The following is a 27,814-nucleotide window of genomic DNA, read 5'->3' as shown; positions in this document are numbered from 1 at the left end:
GTCAGGCCACACCTTATGGTAATCATTTCACTACGTCAAATGGTAAAGATCACAGTCTCACCATATTTAGGAGGTTTAGCACCAGCCGCCAAAGCTGCAACACAACATACCCAGAAGAGGGTAGATTAAAAAGTGATAGACTTAGACTTTTCCCAAAGTAATATCTCTTTTATTACTCATGTAGCTCAAAGGTCTGTGGTGGAATGCTTACATCCATATCCTGGAAAAAATGGGACTCTTCCAGGTACTCCTCCTCCTGCACCACCACTTGGAACTACTCCTGCACCACCTGGACCTTTTTAATGCAAAAGTTAATCATGCAATCATACACACTCATTTAAAATACTATGTAAATACAATGGCTTTGGTATGCAATACTTTTTCTATTTTCTTTTCCAGAAATTGAATTCCAGTTACCATATTTAGCAGCTTTAGCAGCAGCAGAGTATCCTCCACCTCCCAGTCCTCCTGTTGCTCCCAGTCCTCCTGTTCCTCCCAGTCCTCCTGTTCCTCCCAGTCCTGTTCCTCCCAGTCCTGCTGTTGCTCCTAGTCCCCCTGCTCCTGTGGAAGACAAATGTATTTCCATGTAAAGCTGGTGGTATGGTTTAATATAGGAAAATTGGAGTGAGTTTACTGGCAATTCAATTTAGAGTATTTAAAACAACGAACAATTAAGAATTAAGAGCACTTTATGATTGAAAAGGTTTGTACTATGAACAACCCCTGCAGCTGAAGTGAGCCTTTCCCCTTCCCGTGCATACTACATAAACAGATGTATGCAACATCACCTCTATTTCACTGGTTTTACATCAAAAAGCGTTATCAAGCAGGCTCTATCCAAGTTGTAATGATAGGTACCAGGGGGCCTGGCTTGAGCATTGCGACCATACAAATTCTCACACACACACACACACACACACACACACACACACACACACACACACACACACACACACACACACACACACACACACACACACACACACACACACACACACACACACACACACACACACACACACACACACACACACACACACACACACACACACACACACCTAATTCTGGGTATAACTAGAAGACCTCTGCCTGATGACCTGAGAAGTCTGATGAGGATCTGATCAGTGAGCAAGTCAGAGATATACTGACATGCTAAACCATTAAGTGCTTTATAGACTATTAGCAGGATTTTAAAGATTTTTTTGTTGGGCATTTAAGACCTTATTTTTTATAGGACAGCTTAAGACATGGAAGGGAGAGAGAGGGGAAATGGCATGCAGCAAGCGCTGCGTCGAGGAGTAAACCTCTATATATGGACGCACGCTCTACCAGGTGAGCAACCCAGGAGCGCTATAAACAGGATTATGAAAGTGATTCTGTATTGTACCGGGAGCCAATGAAGTGATTTGAGTACCGGAGTAATGTGTTCAAATGTATGTGTAGGGTACATGTGAGGACTCTGGCTGCTGCATTTTGAATAAGTTGAAGGCATCCTACTGATTGTTTGGATAATCCTGCAAATAAAGTCTTACAGTAGTCTAAACTTCATGAGATGAATGCATGCACCAGTTTCTCAGAGTCAGTTTGAGAAATAAATGCTCTAAATTTTGATATATGTTTTTAAGTGATAAAATGCTTTTTTGGTGATATTGGTGATGTGATTTTCAAAGTTGAGATCTGTATCAAAAAGAATGCCATGGTTTCTGACTTGCTCACTATATTTCAGAGCCAGTGAAGCCAGGTGTGAATAAATCATATAAAGCTAGCTGCATGGTTAAATTTAGTACATTTAAATGAATTTTCTGGCAATTAATATAGAGAAAATAGGAACAAAATGCTTTTGAGTACAGACAGAATCTAGTGTGGTTGTGTTACTGTAGGTGCAATGTATAGTTTAGATAAGTTACCACCATCACAAATAATTCAGTTTTCATTTAAGTAGCATGGATTAAATATACATTTGATGAGTCCACAAAGTCAGCAATTCTGTAATGTACTACATGAAAGCTGACCATGTTCACAGTTACAGGCTGCCATCCTTTTTGCAGTCAAAAATATTGCCAACGTTACTCTTTTATGAAAATTGTTTAAAATGAAGATATTTGATTTGACTGTACGGAAACAAGTTCTCCATCTACATAGCATGTTTATAGCCTTTAATTAATCAGGTAATTTCATTGAGATCAGGATCTCTTTTGCAAGAGAGACTTGAGGAAAGAAAAAAAAGGCGTTTCTGATCTTAATTGGATTTTATCCTTAGTTGACAAAAAAAGTCCCATATCATATTTTGCAGCTTAGGCAGCAGCAGAATATTCTCTACCTCCTCCCAGTCCTCATGTCCCTACTTGTCCTCCTATGCCCCCCAGTCCTCCGTATCCTCCTGTCCCTAATTGTCCCCAAGTGCCTCCCAGTCCCCCTGTCCATCCTAATCCTTCACTTCACATGGCCGGGGGAGGACAGGACAAAACATAATTATAGGTAATAATTACACTACATAGAGTAAGTATGTTGTACTTGGGTATGCATAAGTACACATTTTAGAGGTCATAGCACAACATAATGTGAAAAAAGTGCATATCATAAAGCCATTTATACACCATACCATATTTAGCGGCTTTGGCTGCTGGTGAATATCCAATCACTGGTGCACCTCCTGGTACGCCTCCTGGTACTCCTCCTGGTACTCCTCCTGGTACCCCTCCAAGTCAATATAAATTAGGTTATTACTTCAAAGATAGAGAAACATATAATAACATTTTTACAAAAACAGAAAATAATGCAATGAACATTTTAGTTATGAGGTCGCTAACATGGCTATATATGTTTTCTTTTTTTCTTTTTTGCTAGATATTATACCTCCTGGCACCAGCCCTGGATACAGTCCACCAGTGCCACCAACACCACCATACCCACCAACACCTGTGTACAGCATACCCAGATTCTTCAGATATCTAAATATAAAAATAATGTAAGCCATCTAAAGCATATCACATGTAAAAACCTCTGGAGTGAGTATGGCTGAAGACTGTGGTCAAATGTGTGGTAACTCTTGCTTTCCTTTTTGACCATCTTTATCTCCTCTAAACCATCAATATAGGCAATAATTCTGTTTCCATACCATATTTTGCAGCTTTGGCAGCAGCAGAATATTCTCCACCTCCTCCCAATCCCTCTGTCCCCAATTTTCCACCTGTGCCCCCCAATCCTCTGTATCCTCCTGTCCCTAATTGTCCTCCTGGGCCCCACCCCAGTTCTATGTAACCTCCTGTCCCTAACTGTCCTCCTGTGCCTCCCAGTCCACCGTATCCTCCTGTCCCTAATAGTCCCCAAGTGCCTCCCAGTCCCCCTGTCCATCCTAATCCTTCACTGCACATGGCCAAGGGGGGCAAGACAAAACATAATTATAGCTAATACTTACTCTACATAGAATAAGTATGTTGTACTTGGGAAGACATTAGTAAAAAATGTAGGTCATAGCACAATATAATGTTAAGTCTAAAAAAGTGCATATCATAAAGCCATTTATACACCATACCATATTTAGCGGCTTTGGCTGCTGGTGAATATCCAACCACTGGTGCACCTCCTGGTACTCCTCCTGGTACCCGCCCTGGTACTCCTCCTGGTACTCCTCCTGGTACTCCTCCTGGTACTCCTCCTGGTACCCGCCCAGGTACTCCTCCTGGTACTCCTCCTGGTACTCCTCCAAGTCAATATAAATTAAGAGGTTCTTACTAAACTTAAGGTAATATTAAGTACTCAGGATCTATTCTTTTCAGCCTCTTATAGGATGAGTGAATAGATAATGAAAAAATATGTGTGACAATATGATTTTAAATATGCTTCCATGATACAAAAAAACAATACGTTTCTAACCATATTTAGCAGCCTTGGACCCAGCTCCATATCCCGCTGTAAAATATTCAAAGATAGAGAAGCATATAATAAAGATTTTACAAAAACAAAAATATATACATTTTGTTTAGTTTTTTTCTTTTTTTGCTAGATATTATACCTCCTGGCACCAGCCCTGGATATAGTCCACCAGTGCCACCAACACCACCAGCACCGCCATACCCACCAACACCTGTGTACAGCAAACTCAGATTCTTCAGATATCTAAATATAAAATAATGTAAGCCATCTAAAGCATATCACATGTAAAAACCTCTGGTGTGAGTATGGCTGAAGACTGTGGTCAATGTGTGGCCACTCTTGCTTTCCTTTTTGACCATCATTATCTCCTCTAAACCATAGGCAAAGATTTTTCACCATCCAACAATTCTGTTTCTGGTGTGGAATTAACTTTTCAGTCATAAAGGCATTAACATGGCTATAGACTTTAGGTTTTGCTAGATAACATACCTCCAGGCACTTGCCCTGGATACAGTCCACCAGTGCCAGCAACACCGCCAACACCTCCAACTCCGCCCAAACCTGGAGCAGAGAGCACAGACTTTAGTAAGATACAAATATGTTCTGTACTGATGTTACACAAGTTGTATCATGTTTTTTCTGATAGAAAAGCATTGTCCAGGCTACCATATTTAGCAGCTTTAGCCTGAGCAGGTGAGATGCCGCCGGTCCCAACTCCTGCAGAAAGAAAAAAATACATTTAACCACTGAAGAGCATGGTGAGTCCAGTAAAAGGTAATATTTAAGTCAAAGAATTCATTGCTACAGAAGAATTATGCTTTAAGCTAAGATTGCTGCATTTTTTATATTTCTGGTGGATCCAGAAAGTCTCTTACATATTCATTGTATTATTCATTAATTTGTTCACTTAATCATGGTTGGCCTGCACCATAGCAAAGTCTATACACGACAGTGACGCAGGGTCATTCATTTGCCTCATGTCTGCAGTGCTGCTAAACTTGCACCGCTTGTTTTTGCAAATATCACGGCTAATCAACAAGCCATGTTTAAATCGTAATTCTCATATACAAATGTACAGTAGCATACCCAAATTATTCAGATGTTGAAATATAAAAAATAATGTATGCCATCTAAAGCATATCACATGCACACTGTAAACCTCTGCTATGAGTATGGCTGAAGACTGTGGCCAAATGTGTGTCCACTCTCTTTCCATTTTTACCATCATTATCTCCTCTTAACTATCAAATATAGACTAACCATCCAGCAATTCTGTTTTCTGGTGTGGAATTAACTTTCAATTTTGCTAAAAACATACCTGCTGGCACCTGCCCTGGATACAGTCCACCGGTGCCAGCAACACCACCAGCACCACCCAATCCTAGAGCAGAGAGATGACAGACTTTAGTAAGATACAAATATGTTCTGTACTGATGTTACACAACTTGTATCATATTTTTCCTGATAGAAAAGCATCGTCCAGGTCATGAATGTGGTAGGCTACCATATTTAGCAGCTTTTGCCTGAACAGGTGAGATGCCGCCGGGCCCCACTCCCTCAGAAATAAAAAATACATTTAACCCTTGAAGAGGATAGTGAGTCCAGTTAAAGTTAAGATTTAAGCCAAGGAATTCATTGCTACAGCAGAATGATGCTTTCATCTAAGATTGCTGCATTTTTTTGTATTTTGTATTTCTGGTGGATCCAGAAAGTCTCTTACATAATCATTGTATTATTCATTCATTGTTTCTGGTGTGGAATTAACTTTTCAGTCATGAGATTGCTAACATTGCTATAGACTTTTAGTTTTGCTAAAAACATACCTCCTGGCACCTGCCCTGGATACAGTCCACCGGTCCCAGCAACACCAGCAACACTGCCAGCACCACCCAATCCTAGAGCAGAGAGATCACAGACTTTAGTAAAATACAAAGATGTTCTGTGCTGATGTTACACAACTTGTATCATGTTTTTCCTGATAGAAAAGCATTATCCAGGTAATGAATGTGGTAGGTTACCATATTTGGCAGCTTTAGCCTGAGCAGGTGAGATGCCCCCGGGCCCAACTCCTGCAGTAAGAAAAAAATATATTAGGAATTCTTTGGTCTTTTTTTTTTACCTTGCTACTCCATATCAATTAACAGCAAATAAAAACACACACCAGTTCCTACAGGATATCCAGGCCTTGACCCAGCATCACCATTACCAAAGCCGTAACCTGAAACATTGTAATGTGACACATCATTATTCATTGAACTGATGCCACAGTTATACCAAACATTTGCAAAACTGTACAAAAAAGTATTTTTACCATATGGTAGTTTGCCACCTCCAGGTTTTGCTCCATAGCCACCTAAAGAGAACAAAATATTTGAGAGAATGAGGAGCCAGAATGATTCTGCACGTACATGATCATATGCAACAAAGTACTTAAATAACTATATCTAAAATAAATAATTTGGGACAATGCTCGTTCTTTTAAATGCAGTGTAGTCCCTTTAAATGCAACAAATTTACTAGATTACTTAAAGAGAGTCCATATTCCTTTAAATTACATGAAAACAGCTGTTCACATCTACACTTAAACATTGAAAAGGTACTTGTGACCAGTAAAAGTTAAGATTTTAGCCATGTAGATTATTGCTACAGCAGATTTGTGCTTTTCAGTGTGTTTAGTTTAAAGAAAGTCTCTCACATATTCATTCACTAGTTCACTTAATTATGGTTGGCATATACCATAGCAGGATCATTGATTTTCTTCCTCTCTGCAGTGCTGCTAAAGGTGCGCAGCTTGTTTTGCCACTATCACATAGGTAGTCTTTAATCTAAAATAACCCTTCATCAAGCCTGTTTAGATAGTAATTATACCGGATTCATTAGAGGTCTAAAAAAATCTAAAACATATCATATGTACCCTAAAAAAAAACTCTTATCTGGTTTGAGTATGGCTGAAGATCAGTGGTCAAATGTGTGGATACTCTCTCGTTTTAATTTTTATCATCATTATCTCCTCTTAACCATCAAATATAGACAATAATTGACAGAAAATAACATATTATAGTTACTTAAAGGCAGAACCGCCATTTCAGTGATCATACAGATGTGATTAGGTGAAGACAATGATAAAAATTAGAGAATAGTAAGAAAATAAATCATAATTCACTTAATTGATTTTTTTTTTTAAATAAACTCAGTTTTGTAAACCTGTCATCCTTTCATTAATAGGATTTTGCAGCACCTTGATGGTCATGGGTGAGTTAGCTAGTTTACTCTTTTGCAACTAAGATTAGTTGCAGTGTTTGGGATTGTCTCAGCCACTGCAAGACTAGGAGCACTAGCAGCATTGCTGTGGGAACCTCTACAAAGCAGCAAATGGAGGCAATGTTCTGCTTTTGGGGCCATCAGAAAGTTGAACAAAATCAAAAGAAGCTTTCTGGGGCCCCAAAAACAGACTCACCTCTTTTAACAAACCCACCATAGAAAACCTAAGGGCGGTACCCATAGAAGTGCCAGTTATCAGGCCATAAGTAAGACAAAGGTAACATTGACAAAGTTCAAATAGTCGCTGTGAACATATCACATCATATGAACAGAAGAATGTAACTTCTGAATAACACAGTTACGTTATAGTTTGTGATCACACCTTGCACTTTGGGGGATTTGAGGGGGTATCCGTGGAACACACCTGGCTGCATTGGCCCACCATACCCGCGGCCTCCTGGGACAGAAGACATACATTTAAATCCTGATCAGCTAATACCAATGATACTGACAAAAATACAAATGCATTTGTTTGTAATAAGACAATACAGCAATAATCATAAATAAAGTTACCTGGTCCTTGATTTCCTTGCCCCCCCCCTCCAACTGTAATAGAAATATTGCATAATCCAGTCAGTCACTTAGATAATGATTGACGATGAATATTGTTTAAATGTAGATAGATGGACTTTATTAATCTCGAATTGGGAAATTACTCTGTTACAAGCAGCAAGTTACTAAGGAGATACACACATACTCACTCACACACAAACCAAAAATACAGGAAATATACTAGAAATAATAGACAGAGTTTCAGGAATGAAACAAACACAGTAAACTGAACACTGGCCTTGAAACTAAATAGACCCCGTACAATTGTGGTCTGGCAGCATTACTCTTTGGATAAACTGCATACAGACCAATAACAGTTTTGGATATATAATGTTCTTTGACAATTACGATTATTTTAACTCAATTAATTATTATTTTTATTATTATGATTTTCTATGTTTCCAATTTATTCATTTATTTAGTTTTTTGCACATGTTAAATTGAAGATATATTTGTATTGTCTGTTGAAGTATTGCATATATTGTGTACTGCCTTTGCCATGTTTTTATTTTATTTAAAAAAGGCAGTAAAGATAGTGATAAAAATAAAAAATACAACCGACATTCAATGGCAATGAAATAAATTCAAAATCAGTCAACATTCATGTGTAAAAAACTAAACCTTACTTGATTTGGGATTAAGGTCGGTGCCTGTGGCCACCCCAGGCAGAACTCCACGTCCACCAAACCCTGAAGGAGTCATAAGCAACAACAAAAAACAGTACTTGTTTGCAAAAGCATTGACCGTTCACATGGTAAATTAATCTATGAAAGAGACAAACCTTGTCCTGGCACCAGTCCACCTTGGTAAAGTCCAGGCACACCCACACCTGCCACAGCCAAAGAGAGCATAGTACTGCACTTCTGCACACACATTTAAAAATCTGAGAGGGATCTGGCATGCATTAGAAGCAATAATCTGCTTTTTTCAGGCATTCACAACAACGAACAGGAAAATTATATGGCTACAGTCTTCATGCCTAATTCAGATTTTTTTGCTCAAATGCGATTTTTTGTTTTGCTGTGCACATTACCTTTTAAAATGTGGCCTATATCAGATTCCAGTGTGAACTGCCGTTTCGAACTTCGCCGCATGCGCAAAAGAACAGTAACAATGACATCAGACGCTGCGCGCTGTTGCTTATAAAGTTAGGGAGGTTATGGAGGAAGTAAGCATTTTCGCTTTTATTTCAAAATGTTTGTGTAATGGCAGCTGTAACATTGATGAGCAGGTGCTGCTGAGGAGGAGAAGAATGAAGATAAAGAGAGACAATTGGGCTATTTTGGCCTTTTTATGACTGCAAATTCACTACAGAGGTCTGTGTGACCGGTCGACCGATTTGCACGTCAGGACCACTACGGGCTTCCACTGGCTTCGCCCTGCCCAGGCATAGTTCACCATCTTTCGGGTGCGCCCGACCCCGAGGGACCGGATCCCACCTCAGTGGGCGCGCGCCGGCCCTCACTTTCATTACGCCACGGGGTGACCCTCTGTCTCGCGCGCGCGTTAAAGACTCCTTGGTCCGTGTTTCAAGACGGGTCGGGTGGATTGCCGACATCGCCGCAGAGACCTGACGCCTTTTACGTGAGCCGATCCCCGTCCTGGTGACGCGACGCGGTTAGGGCGCACTGAGGACAGTCCGCCCCGGTTGACAGCCGCACCGGAGCAGGGGTCCCCGCCCCTCCCCATGGGGAGAGAGGGCGCAGCTAGCGCCCTTTATATAAAGGGCGCTAGGCGCAGCGAGGGTTATGGACGTAAAAGTCGCATCAAATCTATATTGGTTGTTCACACTGCGGCCGCATTGAAAAAAAATCAGACCTGGGTCTGATTCAGGACCACATATGGAAGTGGCCTGAATCTGATTTGAAAAAATCAGATCTGGGCTAGATTTGAGTGTTCACGGATTTGGGTCACTTTTGCCTGCAGTCTGAATGTAGCCTATATGTCAATATGTATTTCAATCTTTATGACACAACACTACCACAAAAAGAGCCAGACAGGATGCAGCAAAGCCAGGCAGGTGCTGCTGGCATCTTACAAAATAGGCTACTTGTTAGCTTAATTTATAGCATGTAATCTTTCTGTGGCTGATAAAACTACTTACTGTATCTACATAGGTGCTGCGGGGTTTGGCTTCATGGGCTCATATTTCTGAAGCTGTTTATTTCATATATTTATCGGTGAAATCTTCTATTTAAGAACAATCGTAATATTGGATGTTGGAGTTTTAAAGCTAGCCCAATGTTTCCACAGCCTCCTGCTAGCACAGAAGAGATAATGTTCGGATACTTAAAGAACATTTAAGGAAAATGTATCTCAAGAATAGAATAGAATAGAGAATAGTCATTGCATTTCACAGGGTAGTTATTGTATGTACACCTTGTATGTATGTATGTTGCTTTTGTTCTATTTTCCCTTGCTCTGTAAAGCATATTGGATCAACTCCGCTGTATTTAAAGTGCAATAAACATAATTATTTTGCAAATAACTTGCATAATTAAAAGAAAGAATTCCAAGCACACCAAACATCTGCCATGGAAAAATTAATTTGATGTGGCTCTGCTGCCTAGTAAGCTGCATCCTTCATCTGCCTTCAGCCTTTGGAGTTTATTGTTGAGTCTACAAAACCTGGCACTTTGGCAGCTTTCTTTCCAGCACCAGCACCGCCCCCTCCTGGAAGGCCAGTCTGAGGAATAACAGGTACTAAAAAGAGAGAGTGATTGTTAATTGGCATATTGAACAGATTCACATTCTCACATCTTTGTCAAGCACTGAATCCAAACAACAGTAATTACTGTCTCCCAAGTACTCTCGACACTGGTAACTGGTCTTCTTTACTTTATAACATTAGGAAAAGGACTATGGTTGGAACCCAAAGTGGCTCATCGCCAAATAAATCAATTCCACTGTACCTGACGAAGAGCCAATTTGCAATTTATGATGATGTTGTACTATTCCTAAAGCGTTAAAGTAAAAAATGTTAAAGAAAATGGGAACAGTGTTACGAATCCTTGGGAGGCAGAAATCACAGTTTGGGAAACATAAAAATAAATAGTGCAAAATGAAATAAAAAAGAAAATGGGCAGAAAGATCTGTTGTGTGCGTCTTACCTCCAGCAGGCACTGCGGCTCCAGTTCCTGTTCCTCCTGTTCCTCCAGTCCCTATTTAAGTACAAAGTGCACAGACAGACATACTAAATATAAATATACAATTTCAGATTAGTCATTAATAGTTAATTAATTAATAGTCATTAACACATTTGTGAACATCAGAGTAATGCAAACCTTCCAACACGAGAATTCTATTGTTGTACCGCTAGAGGGCCCTGTGATACTGAAAAGGAGTAATGAGCAGGTGTGTGGCTTGTGCTAGAAATGACCTCTTCAGCAGGGAGCCAGACCCATAGACTGACCATTGGTATTGAGAGCAGCTAATCTGGCTCTACAAGTCTGTCATCACCTTGTGATCAAAAGCAACATGGCTATGTTTTAATCTAATCAGGAGAGGCAGCCAGCATGCATGGCATTTGCCTTGCCTCATGAAATGCCTCATTTCTTTGGCTATCCCCTCGTGCAGGAAATGAGCCGTCAGGTTTACTTGCAAGGGAGCTTGGCAGCAGGATAAAACACATTGCTTTGTTTGTTTAAACTCTTTTTTTTTTTTTTTTTTTTTCTTCATTTTTTAATCTTAAATTCCCCATACTTTGTCGGACAGACATTGCGCACTGCCTGTAAGTATGTGGCCTGGGAGATTTGGTAAGAAAAAATTTGGCAAGGGAATGCTTTGTTTTATCTGTGCTCTTTCTGGGGAATTAATTGTTATTTTGAGTCTCATGAAAGAGCACAGACTGATTCTCGGGACTGCAGTTTTGTCCCTGCCAACCAATGCTTAAGAGTAGGCTGTTTGCCATAGTACAGTCCTGGCCATGATTAGGCCCTCCAGAGTGGATGCTTAATCAGTCTGCCTAATTTCTAGCAAATCATGTGCATATACACGGCACAGACTTTAAGGTCACGATGGGCTCTGCTGAAGTTCAAACAGTCCAAGGTTTGCAGGTACACCATAAAAATGTACATGTGCCAAACAGTGTTTTTCATGCTGAGGTACAATTAATGTGAAACATTCATTTTGGCTTTTTCATAACATGCAAGCATGCAGATCTATCAAAGTTCATACAGCACAGTTCAAGTTTGTACAGTAGTCTGTCATCACGCCAATAATTAGCTTACCTCCATGTGGTAGCAGATGGCCTCCTGCACCTGTGATTAGGACAACCAGAATTCCAGTGGTATTTATCAATATAAATGACTTAGGAAATAACCCTCAAGGAACCTGATCAGAACATTTGTGGTTGTTTATGTTGTTGTCTCAGCAACATCAATTCATTTTAATGTGGAAAAATGTGACTCAAACCAAGCATTAACCAAGTTGAATATTTGTCCAGTTGATAACCTCCTAAAACAGGCAGGAGGGCAGATAACCACCATAGTCTGAGTGAAACAATAGTGAAAGTAGTAGTATTACAGTTAATGTTGATAATACCTTTACTGATAACTCATGCCTCAATTTGAACCTTCATGTGCCGGAGTTTGCAATAAACCACACAAAAGGATGTTTAACATTAGATAATCTTTCTGGTTCTAAAAAATAGCACACCATTTCCATTCCAGCTCGAGAGGGATCTTTCACCACAGGTCAAAAAATGGAAAAGGGAATATGAGAACCAAACTTGGGTACCTGGAATTTGAGGCATTTTTACTGAAAGGTTGAAACCGAGTGGAAAGCCACATAATATCACTGACTGCAGTCATCAAAACAAACAACAACAAACAAGCAAGAGGAACGGGATCAGTGTGTCGTTCTAACAACCAATATTACATCATCATATTTGATGACCCGCAGTTTCCATCAGAGTCAGTTAGCCTCATGCGCTGACAACAGTTTTTGAAGAAATGCTTGTTTAAAAGTCAAGGAAAAAGTGATGTCTTATACTCAAGACTCAAAAATAATGAGAAATACACCAACCTGTCTGATTTCTGCTATGTTCGAGTCTAATTTATATCTTCAAAATCATAGTTTTTGAAATATTACAAATTATATGATCAGCTAAAGCAACATCTTTCCATTTGACAAAGTAATAAACACTCAGAGCTGCAAAGAACTTAAAAAAAAGTCCATTTCACCAGAAGTAGATGAGTACACCAGGTGACTGCCATAGGCCCCTGTCAGACAGAGCGTGTTTTGCAGGTTGCAAACACGAGGCGCACCGCATTACACACCACAACTTAACAACGCCCTGATCAGACAGAGTCTGCACTCTCATTGAAATAAATTACAAATAGCCGCCCCAGGCAGCTAAAAATCTGAGTCTGAAAAAGTCTGATCAGGGCCATAGAGTAGGAGATGCTAAATGTAGTTCTTCATTATAAAAGTCACTCTGGGACTCAAGTTGGAGCTCATGAGGCCCCTAAAGTTTTCCTCTTTGGGAGGAAAAGGATGTCATTATGGGTTTATGTACAGGATATCAACCAATCAATATAAATCACTCATTCAATTCATGGCACCATTTAACTGGGGCCATCACTTCCTTTGCAGAAAACTAATGTTACATTTCTATCCATACATTTTCTTACATCTTACAGCTGTACCTCTTTTAGCAGCCTTCTGTCCAGCTCCTGGGAAAAAGCCCCCGGTGCCTCCACCATAACCACCTAAATGAAACAAAGGTGCAAAGGTGAGTGAGGTTTAAAATGTATTTAGTTATAGACATAATGTTCTAACCTACTGTCAACTATTTCCTTATTTCCACTACATGGTTCAGCTCTGCTCACATTTGGTACCATGTCCTTTTCTCTATTTCGTTTTCCACTGCAGACAGGGCTCCAGACTGCAACCACCATTTTTTTTGCTAAAGACTGTACATTGACGAGGAAAATGCTGTGTAGTAAAAGCCGATAAAGAGTTAGCCTTACCCCTAACGTTAGCCCTCCTCTCTTTCCATCACTTTGTTTATGGTGTCTCAACCCCTCTTGCGAGCACTTCCGGGCGGTCTCGTCACAAAATTGACCGTATTTTTACTCAGTTTTGTCTCGGTCTCAGACAAAAAGTACGGGATTTTTATTTCAACACAACAACTGCGCGATATCACTTAATTGCCTGTGCATTTACTGATTTAGTTTTAATTTTTACATCAATCCTCTCCGACCAATCAGTGGTCTGTAGTGTTTTAATTCCACCATCACTTGGAACCTCGACCAAAGTGGTACCAAAAAAAGTACCAGGTACTATCCACAACTTTTGCTAATGGCAAACCAAAAAAGTGCGAGTATCGCAGTGCCAAACCATGCAGTGGAAATGCAGCATTAATGTTACACTTATGCTCAAACACACACCGCCAATTAATTAATTTAATTTCAGGCTACAGGTACTCACCTCCTCCATAGCCTCCAGCTCCTAGGCCACCACCTCCAAGACCACTAACTCCTAGATTGCCATAACCTGGATGGGAAAGAAAATGATAGACAGGCAGTAGAGGGAAAGTAGAGTGAGAATGACTGTACTACAAACTGTAGATGAGGGCAAGGGGAGTCAAAGAAAATAAGCACAGTTTTCTTCACTATGGTTATAATGAGTTACTATTGATTTATTCAGCAGTAATAACCCTTCAATAAAAATAACCCACTATTCCATCTTTCAGCTAAACATTTTCCAGGACCTTCAAGTATTACATACTGTACATTTAAAAAAACAAAGCACATGAAATATGACACAATATCATGTGTGCTTAATTAAAATTAAAACATTTATGTTTCAAGAGTCAAGGACTGCACATTGGGCACTGTGGAAAGAGTTGAACCCCAACGACTAAGAAACATGATAGACAAAACATCAAAAATGGTTGACCATCTGGTTATGCTGTATTCTAAACACTGGAGGGAGCAGTATGTTCTTTCCGAGACCAAAAGCCCCAAACTAATCTATGGGCTGCTAAAGATTTTGGCCTGAATTGACACATGAATAAAGTCATATCCCAGCTTGGGTTTCTGCTTGCAGACAGGAACAAAAAATCTGAAAAGAAGACATGGAAAAAGTGTGGAAAAAGGAAAAGGACATAAAATAAAATGCTCATCACCTGCTCATGGATTGAAAGAGATTGAAAGACCCTTAAAAGTGGGAGCCCGAATGAGAAAGTGGAACCTACTGTACAGGCAATAACATTATACATATAGAATATTAAACTAAGTAGTGTTTTATCTCAGCCATACATTTTGTGTATACAAGTGTAATTAGAAGTCTTCAAATATAAAAAAAAAGAAAATACTTGTAATTCAAGGCTTGCAATGTTTGGGCCTAGTGGCTGGTATGAACTAGAAAAGCAAATAAGAAGTGAAAACAAACCTTCCTGTACTGTAGGACTGACATGTAAAACATTTTTTTTCAAATTCTAATTAAAAAAGGTAATTTAATACATCAGGAAAACTCTACCTAACATTGTTGACCTTTGGTATGTCAGACGTCCCAAAAACATAACGAATACTAAAAGCCATGTGTAATATTTTTCGATGTATATACAGTATATGGAAAAGTGGGTGAAGGCTGAATATTATTTAAATCTATATTCATTAAGTTGAACTGAACTTCTCCAGATAACTGTCAAAGTGATATATTCCTATTTGCTAGGCCTAACATATGGTAGGCTACTCCATGTTTTTAGAACAGCTGCCGGCATATGATACGGCAAATGAGTTGTATTAAAAGAAGCTGTGAGCTGAACAAGTTCCCCAATCAGAGATAAACGTGTTGGAGTAATTACTGTTTTTTTAAACAAGAAGAAATGGGAAGGCTGCCAGCAAGCTAATCCACCAAGGAACTTGTTTTCATCAATAGTTATGAACCAAAAATCTGGGGTGAGAGCAACTAAGCATGGGAAAAGAGCTGAACAAGAGGGTGGGGGTGAACAGATCCGACTGGAGGGTGAGAGAGTCTAGAAATCTGCAGGGTGCAGGTAATGATATTGATGAAGAGGAGGAGGAATGTGCTGGGAGAGACAGAGAGAAAGTTGGAAGTGTGGAGTTTCATGACCTAGTCAAAATAAATGTGGGCATTGGCTTTGCCAAGGGCTTGACAAGCAGACTGTGCATGCAATGCAAGCCCAGACGCTAAGCTAAGCGTCTCTGCAATAATCCATCTCCTTCAAAGCTTTCAGCTTGATTATCTTCGATTGCTCAACCATCCCCAGACACACCTCGAAGTAATAACAACAGTAATCATTTCTTATATAAATCAGACTGATCTTTCCCTTTTCCAGTGTCTCTTGTGTTGACACAAGGAATCTGTCTCATTTGTCTCATTTTTATTAGTGAGCTCCACATACCATAAAAATGTTAAAGGAATTGACAGGAAATGAACAAAAAACAAGATAGTTAAAAGATACATGAAACACTGCTGATACATGAAACCCTTAAAATAACTGTCTGGCTTTAAATGTTTTTTTTTTAAACTGTACTGTCTGGTCTAGCATCCAGATTACAGAATGTCTCATTGGCCAGTCTGAGGTGTGTTTGTCACTGTTAGTGTTGGAAAACCAGAAACCAGAAAAGTTGCTAAGCTCGGTGGCAAGTGTATTTTAAAAAAAAAAGTTTTTACGAGGGTCCGGCTCAAGACAGTCACAGACTGATGGCAGCATTATATAGGGCCTTATAGTTTCTGTGATAACAGAATCATGGACGGAATCACGAAATTGAGAATTTAAAAAAGCTTAACACAGATTTCATAGGGCTCTACATTAAGTCAGTGCTAAAAGCTAGCTGGAGATTTGAAAATATGACCACGTCTAAGTTTCCAACCGAGCCGCTCCACTGTAACTGTAGTTTAAAAAACATATTCAAAATACATAAAAAAAAATAATTCCCAGAGACTTAGGCCCGGTGGGCCACCAGGCTTGCAATACACTGGGGGAAACCCTGGCACAGTCTGCGCAACAGAGATTATGCGTCCCAATGAAGGAGAAACATGAAGAGAGAGTGAAGACAGGCAGGACTGTGGAGCCTTTTTTTTTATTTATTCATCCATCATCTGGCCCACTTGTGCTCACATGTGCATAACCCAACCTGGCTTTGGCAGTTGTGCTCAGGGTCGACCAGCACCTGCCACGTTGAGCTCAACTCTTTGAATTGAGATCAAGACAAGACAAGACACAGACACGCAGAAGTCAGCCTGATAGGGTGTGTGTTTGTGTGTGTGACCATGAGTGTAGGCCTTGGGCAGACACAAGGTTTAGACATGAAGGAAAGGAAAAGAAACTTTACGGTATGTACTTCTGACATGAATAGACACTGGGAAAACAAAACAAGTAAAAAATACTACCCTGGAGGTTGTGTATTTTCAGGGTCAAAGTGAGAGGACACAATAACCAAATCTGGACCATTTTCTGTTTGGCATCCATCCACTTATTGTATATTTGGGAGGGTAGGGTTTTGTACAAAAGTTCTCAGTTTAGCCATATTTACGCCATCCTGTCAGCTCAAACAAGCATGCTTTTGTTGGACTACTATTGTTACAGCACGTCAGCTCACAAAAATAGACCTGTCTTAGCTCACACATTATTGGAAGTCTACACCAATGTTGTTTGTTGTCATGAACCACACACATGGAAAGTCTGCACCATGACCCTGATATCAAATCATCGCTATTTTTGGTGCTGCTCCCAGTATTTAGTTGATTGCTGACAAGCTGAAGGATTTCAGTTCACTAATGTAGTGGCTTATTAGAGACCACTTGAAATCCCAAATGCCTTCAGACCTTGGACAAAGAAACCCTACAAAAGGTCAATACTCAGTTTACAAGATGGAAGGGACAGAAACCCAATACTACACAGGAGGGAGGACTAGTGGCCAAGGAAATTGGAAGGTAACTGATGCAGTACTGCAATGCATCATAGTTTCCTCCATTTAGATTTCTGAATAAAGTGTGACAGACACATGGTTTACTAGCCAGTTTCCATTCAGAAAAGACCACTGCACCTGTAGGTTGTTGAGGTGAAATCTGGGATGTTGTGGCAGTGAATAACTGAGCATCGCCCAACAGTGGTGATTAATTTGTGGTGGCTGGTTTAAGAATGATCTCAGTGAGTGTACACAAGTAAATGCAAGTCTAGACCTTCTCTGACAACGAAGGAGTGGGGTTTTCAGAGGAATGAAAATGTGATGAGGGACAGGCTGCCATAGTTATTGCCTCCTGCTGTACCATGTCATGTGCATTGGTATTTAAACTGAAGCCTGGCACTGGAATAAAAACGGGCCAGACAGCATGGCTAGTTCTTTCAGTCACCAGTCATGTTCTCAAACTCAGGTCCAGCACAAGTGATGGATGCGGGCCAGTGTGAACAGAAATATCTGGTTACAATCTCAAAACTGAAATGTCTAGCTCATGCTCCATTGGGGTTAGGTAAGGTAATCCTCTGTTTCAGAATTAGAGGAATACAAGAGACAATAAAAACATTGTCTTCGGCTCTAAGTATCTGTCTCTTACTCCTGTTTCTCCATCCTTTTCTCTCGCTCTTTCTCCTTAAAAAGTTGACTAAGGGGTTGCGCCGACAAGATGTGAGGTGTTAATAGTAGCAACCAGAGCAAGCCAAACGTAAGGAGGAAAAGATGGATTTGCTTGCTCCTTTCCATCTCCTCCCCCTCTCTCCTTTCTATTTTGTGAACCAGCTGGGCCTGGCGGAGGGTTTAATTTAAGAGAGCAAAGAATTCCATGGCAGAGATCCACTGTAACTGACGGCAGACCCGCGGAAAGCAGACTTTGTAGCTGGAGCTCTGGAATGTCACCACATTCTTTGTTTTAGCTTATATTTAATCAGGTGAACGGTCTAAGAACAAATGTTTGTTTACTGAGAAGCCAGAGGACATGATTAAATACATATGTCTCCTTAATACTTTATCTGAGTCGGAAACCTGTGTCAGTGTGAAAAATGATTGGTGTACAAACCATTAAACCACAAACACACAAAGAGTAAAGGATAGTTGCAAGAAGCACAGAGCTGTGCTATGGCAGTGCAAACGCTGCAATTTTACGTAATGTGATGGAAAATCTTCATGATAACTTCATCTTCAAAGCCTCTCTGGAGGTCCCCAGAGAATCAGCATTTTACTGTGATTGACAGAAAGATTCTGTTCTTCGGCTGTGGTCCCTTTGAATGCAAAGCCCACCATTATGTCCTTCACTGTCATGACACCAGATTTTTATCAGTATCAAATTATCACACTGTTCCACTTCCAAGTTGGTGGATAGATTGCATTCTTACGAGGTGACGCGGGACAAACTGGATGAAAGCAGAATGATGTGAGGTGCTGTAGTGATTCCAGATTGCGTGAGACAAGTGGACACACTCAAGCTCCCCTTGCTTCCTCCCTCCTTCCGCCCTCCCTCTCCTGTGACCTCCCCTGCTCCTTGTCACTTCCAGGTTCTCTGTGCTGTCAGTCACGGGCACAGCTGTGACTAATCTCACAACTGTGAGATTAGTCACATGTTGGACTAATTAAGCATTCACACAGTCACACCACTACACACAAACTCTCTCCCTCTCTGGCTGTTGTGAGCCAGCCGACATTGGCGGCAAGCCTTTTATTGTTTTCGCTTTCCTTTTCCATGGAGTCATTGACACTATCAATGAGCGGTCCCAAAGCCTCAGCCTCCCTTTCTGCCAGATGTCCCCAAGCGCACAACTGTCAGAGCTCCTACAGACACAAAAGGAAAGGGTCTAAGGTTGCTTCATTTTTTTACCATCTTTGCTTTTTGGGCAGGTCCAGGTCAAAATCAGTGTAGCCATTATTGGTAGGGGTGGTCATTTTCTTTATTATTATAGGGGACAATTGCATCATACTAAAGATAGGAATGTGCTCTTTTTCATTATGTTGTAAGCACTTACAATGATGAAGCAACTTTGGAGGGTTTATCAAACCACGCACTTTGGCATCAGAACACACACATCATCTCTGAGGCGTCTTACAAATGGCTCCAAATTAACGTTAACTGTAAAAGTCACCATTACACATTATGTGGATTACAAGCACTGCCCCCGTGCCAAACTAGGCTGCTGCCCAGTGACTTCACCAGCCTGAGTCCTTGTTGTGAGTCTCTTACCTCCACAAACACATGCCTTATTTCAAACGCATCTGTGCAAAGACCATTACTGCTGTCCCTTAATTCAAACTGTGTTAATTTGTACACCATGTCTTACACCATATCTTTGTGATGTCACTGTTTATGCTACAAGTTATACAGAGCAGAACAAGCTATCCTATAAGCTTTCAAGTCGACCAAACACTTCTCCCTTTTTCAAGTTTCTGTGAGAAAGCGTTGTTCTACTTTTTAGCTACTTCTAAAGGAATGCCACAGTTGCTCTGCCAACACTGAGCCCCTGAGTATGTCTGAAGAGTATTCCTAGCCTAGTGCTTATATCATCGTCCATTTTAGCTTGGCAGACACACTCACAGCATGTACTGTAAAGCCCTGGCAGAACCACTTTGCAAGCATTGGAGTATAGAGTAGTACACAGAGTACATGTGCACTTTCAATTTGGAACAAAATTACTACATTCTAGTAAGCATATTCCATGTCTAGAGAAGTTCAATTGTGCAAATAATTCAAAGGGCAAGAAAACCAGTCAACAAACACAACAATGGCCAAGTGTGTTTCCTCTTCCAGATGGTCCACATATGCATCTAACTGCTATTCTACTGAATACTTTTCTGACAACTCAGGGTTGAGACTAATGTTTGACAGGTCGCCTGGACTCAAATCATGCACATTGAAACACTGACGTTAGATTAATTTAGTCTCAACAGCATTTCCAAGTTTCTCTGTCATTATAAAGGCTATGATCATTGTGCAGCCATCTGAGGCATTTCGCTATGACAAACTTATGGGATGCTCTACAAAGGAAAACAAGTGAGAGATAAATTGTCATTGACAGTGGAAATGCTGTTGACCATATTGTAGATTACATTTATGTAGAGGTATTGCAACATGAACTAACACATCAGAATACCTACTGTATAAGGCCAAAGTAATTTAAAAAACATTTATCTTCATTTTGTCATTTTGTCCATAAATGGGTCTAGATAAGTATTGAGAAATCTAAACATATAAAAAACATTGTACTAAGATGAGATAATGTCAGTAACTCACATCATTTCAAAATACAATACTTTTAAAAATGACTAAAACTGCACTGAGAACACAAGATTTAAGAATACATTTACTAAGGCCCTTTTGCATTGACTATTTAAACTCATACTGCATTTCAAACATTTTGTTCATGCAACTTAAAGCCATCTTTACATTGTAATGGCCTGCATTACAAATCAGCTCATACATACTGTAAGCTCTGTGTGAATCAATCACCATAAGCCATGTTTCTAACATTGCCATGCCATGTACGTAAATCACATTCACCCCCTTGTGATGCACATTTTGATCAGCTACATCTATGCTCTCCCAGTGCTGAAGACATAAAATCGACTTGCATAACAAAACATCTACTGTAAATGAAAATCTCCCTCCTACTAACTTAAAACATCATGTAATTGACCTCAGATTTAACAGATTTCAGTCCACCTCTACCAAAAACTACAACAAGGTAATTTAACCAGAAATCAATCTTCATGTATTCTTTCTCCATCACTACATAAACAACACTTAGGCTGTGCTGCCAGATGGACAACAATAGTGGTCCATGCTCCAGACCTGCTGGCAAATGGAGCAAGGGAGAGGTCGTGAGAGCATGCCAAGGGATGGCTCATCAACTTACACAGTGAACATGGAAAGAAATTACATTTGTGGTAACACGCTCACTAGAGAACTACCATGCAAACACGACACAGAACAAGCTGATGAGAGGCTGGGGAGCTGTTATTGAGTCATAGTGAAAGTATCGGTTCAGTGTGGTGAAAAATACAACAGTTAGAAACTGTAATGTGTGGCATGCGTGACTGATTAGACCCCAATAACAACTAATAAAGCCCTTATCTTGCTTTACTCCAATATCACTTTAATTCTTGAGATGAATTGGTGAGATTATTGAAAATGCTAACAACATCTGGTGACATCATCCCAAAAAAAATAGTTTGGAAAGGAACAGGCATTTCTAATGTGAACAAATAAGCTGTGATGGCTGTATATTGGGTGGGCTGAGTTGAGTGTGGGGGTGATGTGGCTCTGATATAAAAAAAAAAAAAGTCTCCTCTGCAGACAGTTCAGGTTTCAAGATTTTGAAAGCTTGACACTGATACTCTGTGAAGAACAGATTGTGGTGAGAGGGAGGAAAATATAAAAAATATAAAAAATACCTTCTTTCACATAGTTATTGTGTCTGAATAAGCAGCACTTACTTAGTGTGTGTGTGTGTGTGTGTGTGTGTGTGTGTGTGTACACGCACACATGGTCACACTTATATTTACATTCTTAAGAAGACCATACACATATTTACATACACATACGGTCATACACATTCACATTTCCAGTCTTTGACAGCTCAGAGGACAAGTCTGAGCTCCAGTAACAAAAAGCATATGTGCACTAGGAGACTAAACCTCCTCCAAGCTCATCTTCTTTTGGCTTAACACTTTCATCCTCACCCCAATCTATCAGTCTCCTATCTTTCAGCAAGCTCTCTAAGCATGTGCGTTGTGCAAATGAATGTGCATATAGTGTTGTCTATGTGTTTGTGTGTGTGTGTGTGTGTGTGTGTGTGTGTTTTGACATAAACAGTATACAGTATGTTCACAAGAGTTATTGTTTTTTCTGTCTCTTCTCTGTCCTACTCATATCTGTTATATCTTTCCATTTCTCTGCCTTTCCTCACTCTTTCTGTTGAAGCAGAAAAGTACACCCAGTGCTTCTTCAAACAAGACCCTGATATGAACCATAGGGTTTGAAGTGTATTGATGGGCTCTGCGTTTTAAATTGCAGAAAGATGCACATATTAAAAATGATCAAAAGTTTGTACTTTAAAATAAGTGGGTTGGGTGGTGAAATAACTTTCTTGGTAACTGCACATGAGCAATACTGCTGTCACGAAGTCAAAGGATCCAAGATTTCAGAACTTAGAGAAATGTTTCAGCATTGACTAATATAATTCATCATCTTAAATTATATGTGTACTGCAGTTTTTGTAAGCATGATTTTATCTTGCACCTAATTGTTGGGACTATTTTTCCATTACTTGTCATATTTATTCAGTGGCAGTAAAGAGTCAAAATAAAGGTGAGATAGGAATTGATGACTATATACACTCAGCCTCCAGTTTATCTGGTACACCTATCTAAAACTAATACAGTCTAATTCAACAGCCTGGCAAAAAAAATCCTACTTCCATGAAGGAGGTTGTGGTTTGTGGTGCTGTTAAGTTGTATTGCATTATAATGTTAGGTGCTCACATTATAAGGCTCACATTTTCAATTGCCGTGTCAGACCAACCGCAAAACAACAAAACTAGTACAAGAACGTCTGTGACAAACATAGTTTGACAGCCTGGCCGCTCGTAGGGGCTCTGCTCGAGCTTGCTGCTGATGCCAACTCGAGGGAAGCCCCAAACAACCCACTGCCAGACAGCATTCAATTACTTTCCTTTAGTCATTACTATTTTCTTTTACACACAACCGCCACAAACTTTGTGCCTCAAAACTTATAAATAGCATAACAACAATGAGAGATGTTTCTTAGCCGTGTAGACTCCCAGTGATAATAGGGATGGACAAAATATTAGAAACACAATGGGGACTATAGTATTTCATCCATCTACTATGTAATATCTACATACAGATACAGATTCTTCATTGCTCTAAGATTGATTTAGTGTTGTGTGAACATTGTCAGTTTTCACACAGTGAAAGAAAGATTGGACAGACAGCATGTTGTCTTTCTATCATCTTTAATTTGTATTGCTCTCAGAGAGTCTACCGACAGGCTAAACTTAAAACAGACCATTAGAATGGTACAATAAAACCACACCAAGAGCAAAAACAGTAACCTCTATGTTTCTTGTAAACTGCCTTAACACTGTCTGAAAGTGACAAGAGGCTAACCTACAAAAGCCACATTTTGGCAATAACACCATAAGGATTGAATCCACCTTAGGGAACGCAGGACAGGAGACGGTGTTCAACAGCTGTTCATAAAGAGAAAGTTCCTCCTTCCAGCTTTCAGTGTATTGCCAAAGCTGGACGCTGACAGGCTTCACAATTAGTGTAACATTTACAAGGTCTTGCATGAGCTACGCTGCAATTCACTGCAGTCACGCTACTCACATAGCCAGCTGCTGTTCTCCATTACTGGCCAGGCAAGGTGTGTATCAGTGGAATGTAATGTCACTGCTTGGCTTCCACATAAGAGTAAATGGCAGCTCTCATAAGAGTAAATGGCAGATATGTGTGAGTGTGCATCTATATACTGTTGTTTGCATTTGTGTCTCTTTAGTAACAGAATCCTGCTTTATATATTAAAGGTTAATAAAAAAAAAGGCCAACGATTTTTTACACTGGTAGTATATGATTTCTTGACGACACAAGCCAAACACTGACTAACTGATGCATATGAATTCAACCTGCCATTGTGAGAGCTTACCTGCTGGTGAACTGTAGACGTACATAGAGAAAATACCAAGTACAGAATATCAAGTACAGAATATGTGTTGTCACAGTGTTCACGCAAAACAAATTCCAATATGACACAATTTCATACGATCAACCATAAAAACCTGGAGGACATTATACAACATCTGAAAACCTCCTCCTGTTGCCTTGATATTCTACCAACGGGTGTTTTCAAAAATGTTTTGAATTGTTTGACTTCTGATCTTCTACAGATTGTAAACACATCTCTGCTCTCAGGTATTTTCCCACAGGCCCTAAAAACCACAGTCATCAAGTCACTCCTAAAAAAGAACAATCTAGACACGTAAGTAATGAGCAACTATAGGCCAATATCAAACCTCCCATTTTTAAGTAAAATGATAGAAAAAGCGGTTTTTCAACAACTCAACCTTTTCTTATCACTAAACAACAGTTTTGATGCCTTTCAGTCAGGTTTTCGACCACACCACAGCACTGAGACGGCTCTTGTTAAAGTCTTTAATGACATCCACTTAAATACAGATAGTGGCAAAACTACAGTCTTAGTATTACTTGATCTCAGTGCTGCATTTGATACGGTCGACCATGACATATTACTTGACCGATTGGAAAACTGGGTTGGTCTTTCTAGCTCAGTACTAAAGTGGTTTGAATCCTATTTAAAGAATAGGGACTACTTTGTGTCTATAGGTAATTATAAATCTGAGCATACAAATATGACGTGCGGAGTTCCCCAAGGCTCAGTTCTGGGGCCTCTTCTGTTCAACATCTACATGCTTCCACTGGCGCAGATTATGGAAAACAACAAAATAAGTTACCATATATATGCGGATGACACACAAATTTACATAACCTTATTGCCAGGGAACTATAGCCCAATACAACAACTGAATATGTGCATTGAACAAATTAACAACTGGATGTGCCAGAACTTTCTTAAATTAAATGAAGAAAAAACTGAGGTTGTTGTTTTTGGAGCTAAAGAGGAACGATTAAAAGTCAGCGCTCAGCTTCAAACAACAATGTTAAAAACAACAGACAAAGCTAGAAATCTTGGTGTAGTCATGGACTCAGATCTGAATTTTAAAAGCCACATTAAGACAATTACAAAATCAGCATATTATCAGCTTAAAAATATATCAAGGGTTAAAGGACTTATGTCTCAGCAGGATTTGGAAAAACTTGTCTTTACAGGTCTCCCTAAAAAAATCAATCAGACAGCTGCAGCTGATTCAGAACGCTGCTGCCCGAGTCCTCACTAAAACCAAGAAAGTGGATCACATCACTCCAGTTCTGAAGTCTCTACACTGGCTTCCAATGCCTCAAATAATTTATTTCAAAATACTTTTGCTGGTTTATAAATCACTAAACGGTTTAGGGCCAAAATACATTTCTGATCTGCTACTACACTATGACCCACCCAGACCTCTCAGGTCGTATGGGACAGGTCTACTTGTTGTTCCCAGAGTCAGAACTAAACAGGGGGAAGCAGCGTTCAGTTTTTATGCTCCACATATCTGGAACAAACTCCCAGAAAATTGCAGGTCCGCTGCAACTCTTAGTTCTTTTAAATCAAGGCTGAAGACCTATCTTTTTGATGTTGCCTTTCTTTAAATAATTTTATCTGCTTTTATATGTTTAACTGTTTTAACTGCTCTTTCTTTAAATTCTTATAATTTTCATCCTCTTGCAGACACGGACATATTTCTAATTATTTCTCAGATGTTGACAGGACAATAGATTGATGGAAAAGACAGACGTTTGGCTGGTCAAAAGTTAGTCGAAGTAACTAATTTAGATAGAAGGCCTAAAAATACTCTATGACACTTTAAAACGGCTCTGGACTATATTCTATGACACTTTAAAACGCCTCTGGACTATTTGTAAAAAATACTCGATGACATATTAAAGCGGCTCTGGACCCCTTACAAAAATAGTCTATGACATTTGAAAGAGGCTCTGGACTATTTAGAGACAGACTGCAGAAGAAATAAAATAGTTTAAGAACAAGTTCTTGACTATTAAAATATTTTTATCTGCAGGGCTGTCCCGGGTTTTGCAAGGTTTGCCGAAAAAAGAAATAAGCTTTGTGGTGACGATCACATCGAAAAAGAAATAGTATACTATAAATTTTTTGTCAATCATGGGTAATGTTTAAATGTTTTAACTGCGCTTTATTCGCGTATTTTATCTCTCAGTTCTTTAAATTCTTATACTGCACTGTAAAATGTATTATTGTCTTTTAAATTGTTTTTAATTGTGTTCTAACTGCTCTTTCATGTTTTATGTAAAGCACTTTGAATTGCCCTGTTGCTGAAATGTGCTATATAAATAAAGCTGCCTTGCCTTGCCTTACATTGGTATAGTAATGCAAACTTGTAAGGTATGGAAAAAGTTGTCATATCAAAATTTGGATAACTTCATAGCTGATGGAATGGCCAATATAAAAAGTCAATACTGATGGAAACCAATACACAGAGATTACTGAACACAATTACAATGATAATTACCATGAAGTGGAACAATTTAGTCCTCTTTTCATTTAAAAAATGTGTAAAACTTTAGCTTAATCTGAGCTCTGTGTTAGAGGTTTTCTTTTTTTCCTCTGTGCAACATAGATTAGTATGGGAAGGATCACCCAGACCCAAATTACACTAATTTCAAAAACTGCTTTTAACATTGTATGCCAATGCCTTAGATGGAGAACTCAAATGCATACAAAAGCCAGGGCAATACCTCCGAAGTAATGTAAGGCTCTACTTATCCCAGCCAAAATAACCCTCATTTTCACAAAATGGCTCTCCTGCAACTCTTGTTAGAGGGCGGGGGTGTGGCAGTCCAGAGGGACCCCTCTGTAACCCGCTCCATGTGTTATCAGGACTATAAGATGACTGCTTGGTTCCTTATCTTTCTAAACACATAGAGGCAGTCTGAGATAGTATCAGCAATGCTTGCGGAAATTAAATGATGGCTAAACATTGCTAAAGCACCATTGCAGCGCAGAGTGTGTTACAGCAAAGGAAAATATTTACTGTATGGTATCGGAGAGAACGGCCGTGGTAAATTTTGACACAGAAGTTTCCAGATATTGTAAGGGTATAACATTACAATAACAGTAATCAGTGCTCTGGCTCCATTGTTTGGCAGGGGTTGATGGTCGTTTGCACTCTGCCAATCATCGCTCCCTAATACAACAGAGGTTTAAGAGTCATGGAATCTCTCTATGGTCCCAGCCAGTCAAGACGTCCCAAACAGCTGCCAAGCCAGTGTAAACCAACCCCGACGAAAACACAGGGGTGATAAGAAAAACTTGGTGACAACCAATCAAAAGATTGTTTCTCTTTAGCATCTGTGCAGGTCTCCCTATTCTATTGGTGTGTGAACATAGTCTATACATGAACCTACTTTATCCACCCCATAACAATACATTC

General features: G+C 39.7%; 1 protein-coding gene across 9 annotated transcripts in view; it reads right to left on the bottom strand.

Annotated features, from left to right (window-relative positions):
* elna (elastin a) overlaps window positions 1-27,814 on the bottom strand; it is a 56,465-nt gene that overhangs the window by 16,201 nt on the left and 12,450 nt on the right. For 5 of the 9 annotated variants that reach the window (XM_028574582.1, XM_028574585.1, XM_028574586.1 and 2 more), the window contains exons 6-29: window positions 14,182-14,247; window positions 13,383-13,460; window positions 11,979-12,008; window positions 10,860-10,910; window positions 10,378-10,452; window positions 8,531-8,578; window positions 8,376-8,438; window positions 7,711-7,743; window positions 7,520-7,594; window positions 6,188-6,229; window positions 6,038-6,094; window positions 5,895-5,945; window positions 5,700-5,771; window positions 5,195-5,257; window positions 4,543-4,593; window positions 4,366-4,437; window positions 4,016-4,087; window positions 3,877-3,912; window positions 3,536-3,703; window positions 2,857-2,919; window positions 2,603-2,698; window positions 418-561; window positions 212-295; window positions 62-94 (exon numbers count right to left, since the gene is read on the bottom strand). In XM_028574582.1, coding sequence (XP_028430383.1) covers window positions 62-94; window positions 212-295; window positions 418-561; window positions 2,603-2,698; window positions 2,857-2,919; window positions 3,536-3,703; window positions 3,877-3,912; window positions 4,016-4,087; window positions 4,366-4,437; window positions 4,543-4,593; window positions 5,195-5,257; window positions 5,700-5,771; window positions 5,895-5,945; window positions 6,038-6,094; window positions 6,188-6,229; window positions 7,520-7,594; window positions 7,711-7,743; window positions 8,376-8,438; window positions 8,531-8,578; window positions 10,378-10,452; window positions 10,860-10,910; window positions 11,979-12,008; window positions 13,383-13,460; window positions 14,182-14,247 — 1,623 coding nt within the window. The remainder of the gene's footprint in view (window positions 1-61; window positions 95-211; window positions 296-417; window positions 562-2,602; window positions 2,699-2,856; window positions 2,920-3,535; window positions 3,704-3,876; window positions 3,913-4,015; window positions 4,088-4,365; window positions 4,438-4,542; window positions 4,594-5,194; window positions 5,258-5,699; window positions 5,772-5,894; window positions 5,946-6,037; window positions 6,095-6,187; window positions 6,230-7,519; window positions 7,595-7,710; window positions 7,744-8,375; window positions 8,439-8,530; window positions 8,579-10,377; window positions 10,453-10,859; window positions 10,911-11,978; window positions 12,009-13,382; window positions 13,461-14,181; window positions 14,248-27,814) is intronic. The other 4 variants (XM_028574583.1, XM_028574584.1, XM_028574587.1 and 1 more) reach the window with 4 other exon arrangements.

This window comes from Perca flavescens, chromosome 3 (assembly GCF_004354835.1).
Source record: "Perca flavescens isolate YP-PL-M2 chromosome 3, PFLA_1.0, whole genome shotgun sequence".
Taxonomy (NCBI): domain Eukaryota; kingdom Metazoa; phylum Chordata; class Actinopteri; order Perciformes; family Percidae; genus Perca; species Perca flavescens.
Note: the sequence above shows the minus strand (reverse complement) of the source record. Positions and strands in the feature narration are given on the sequence as shown.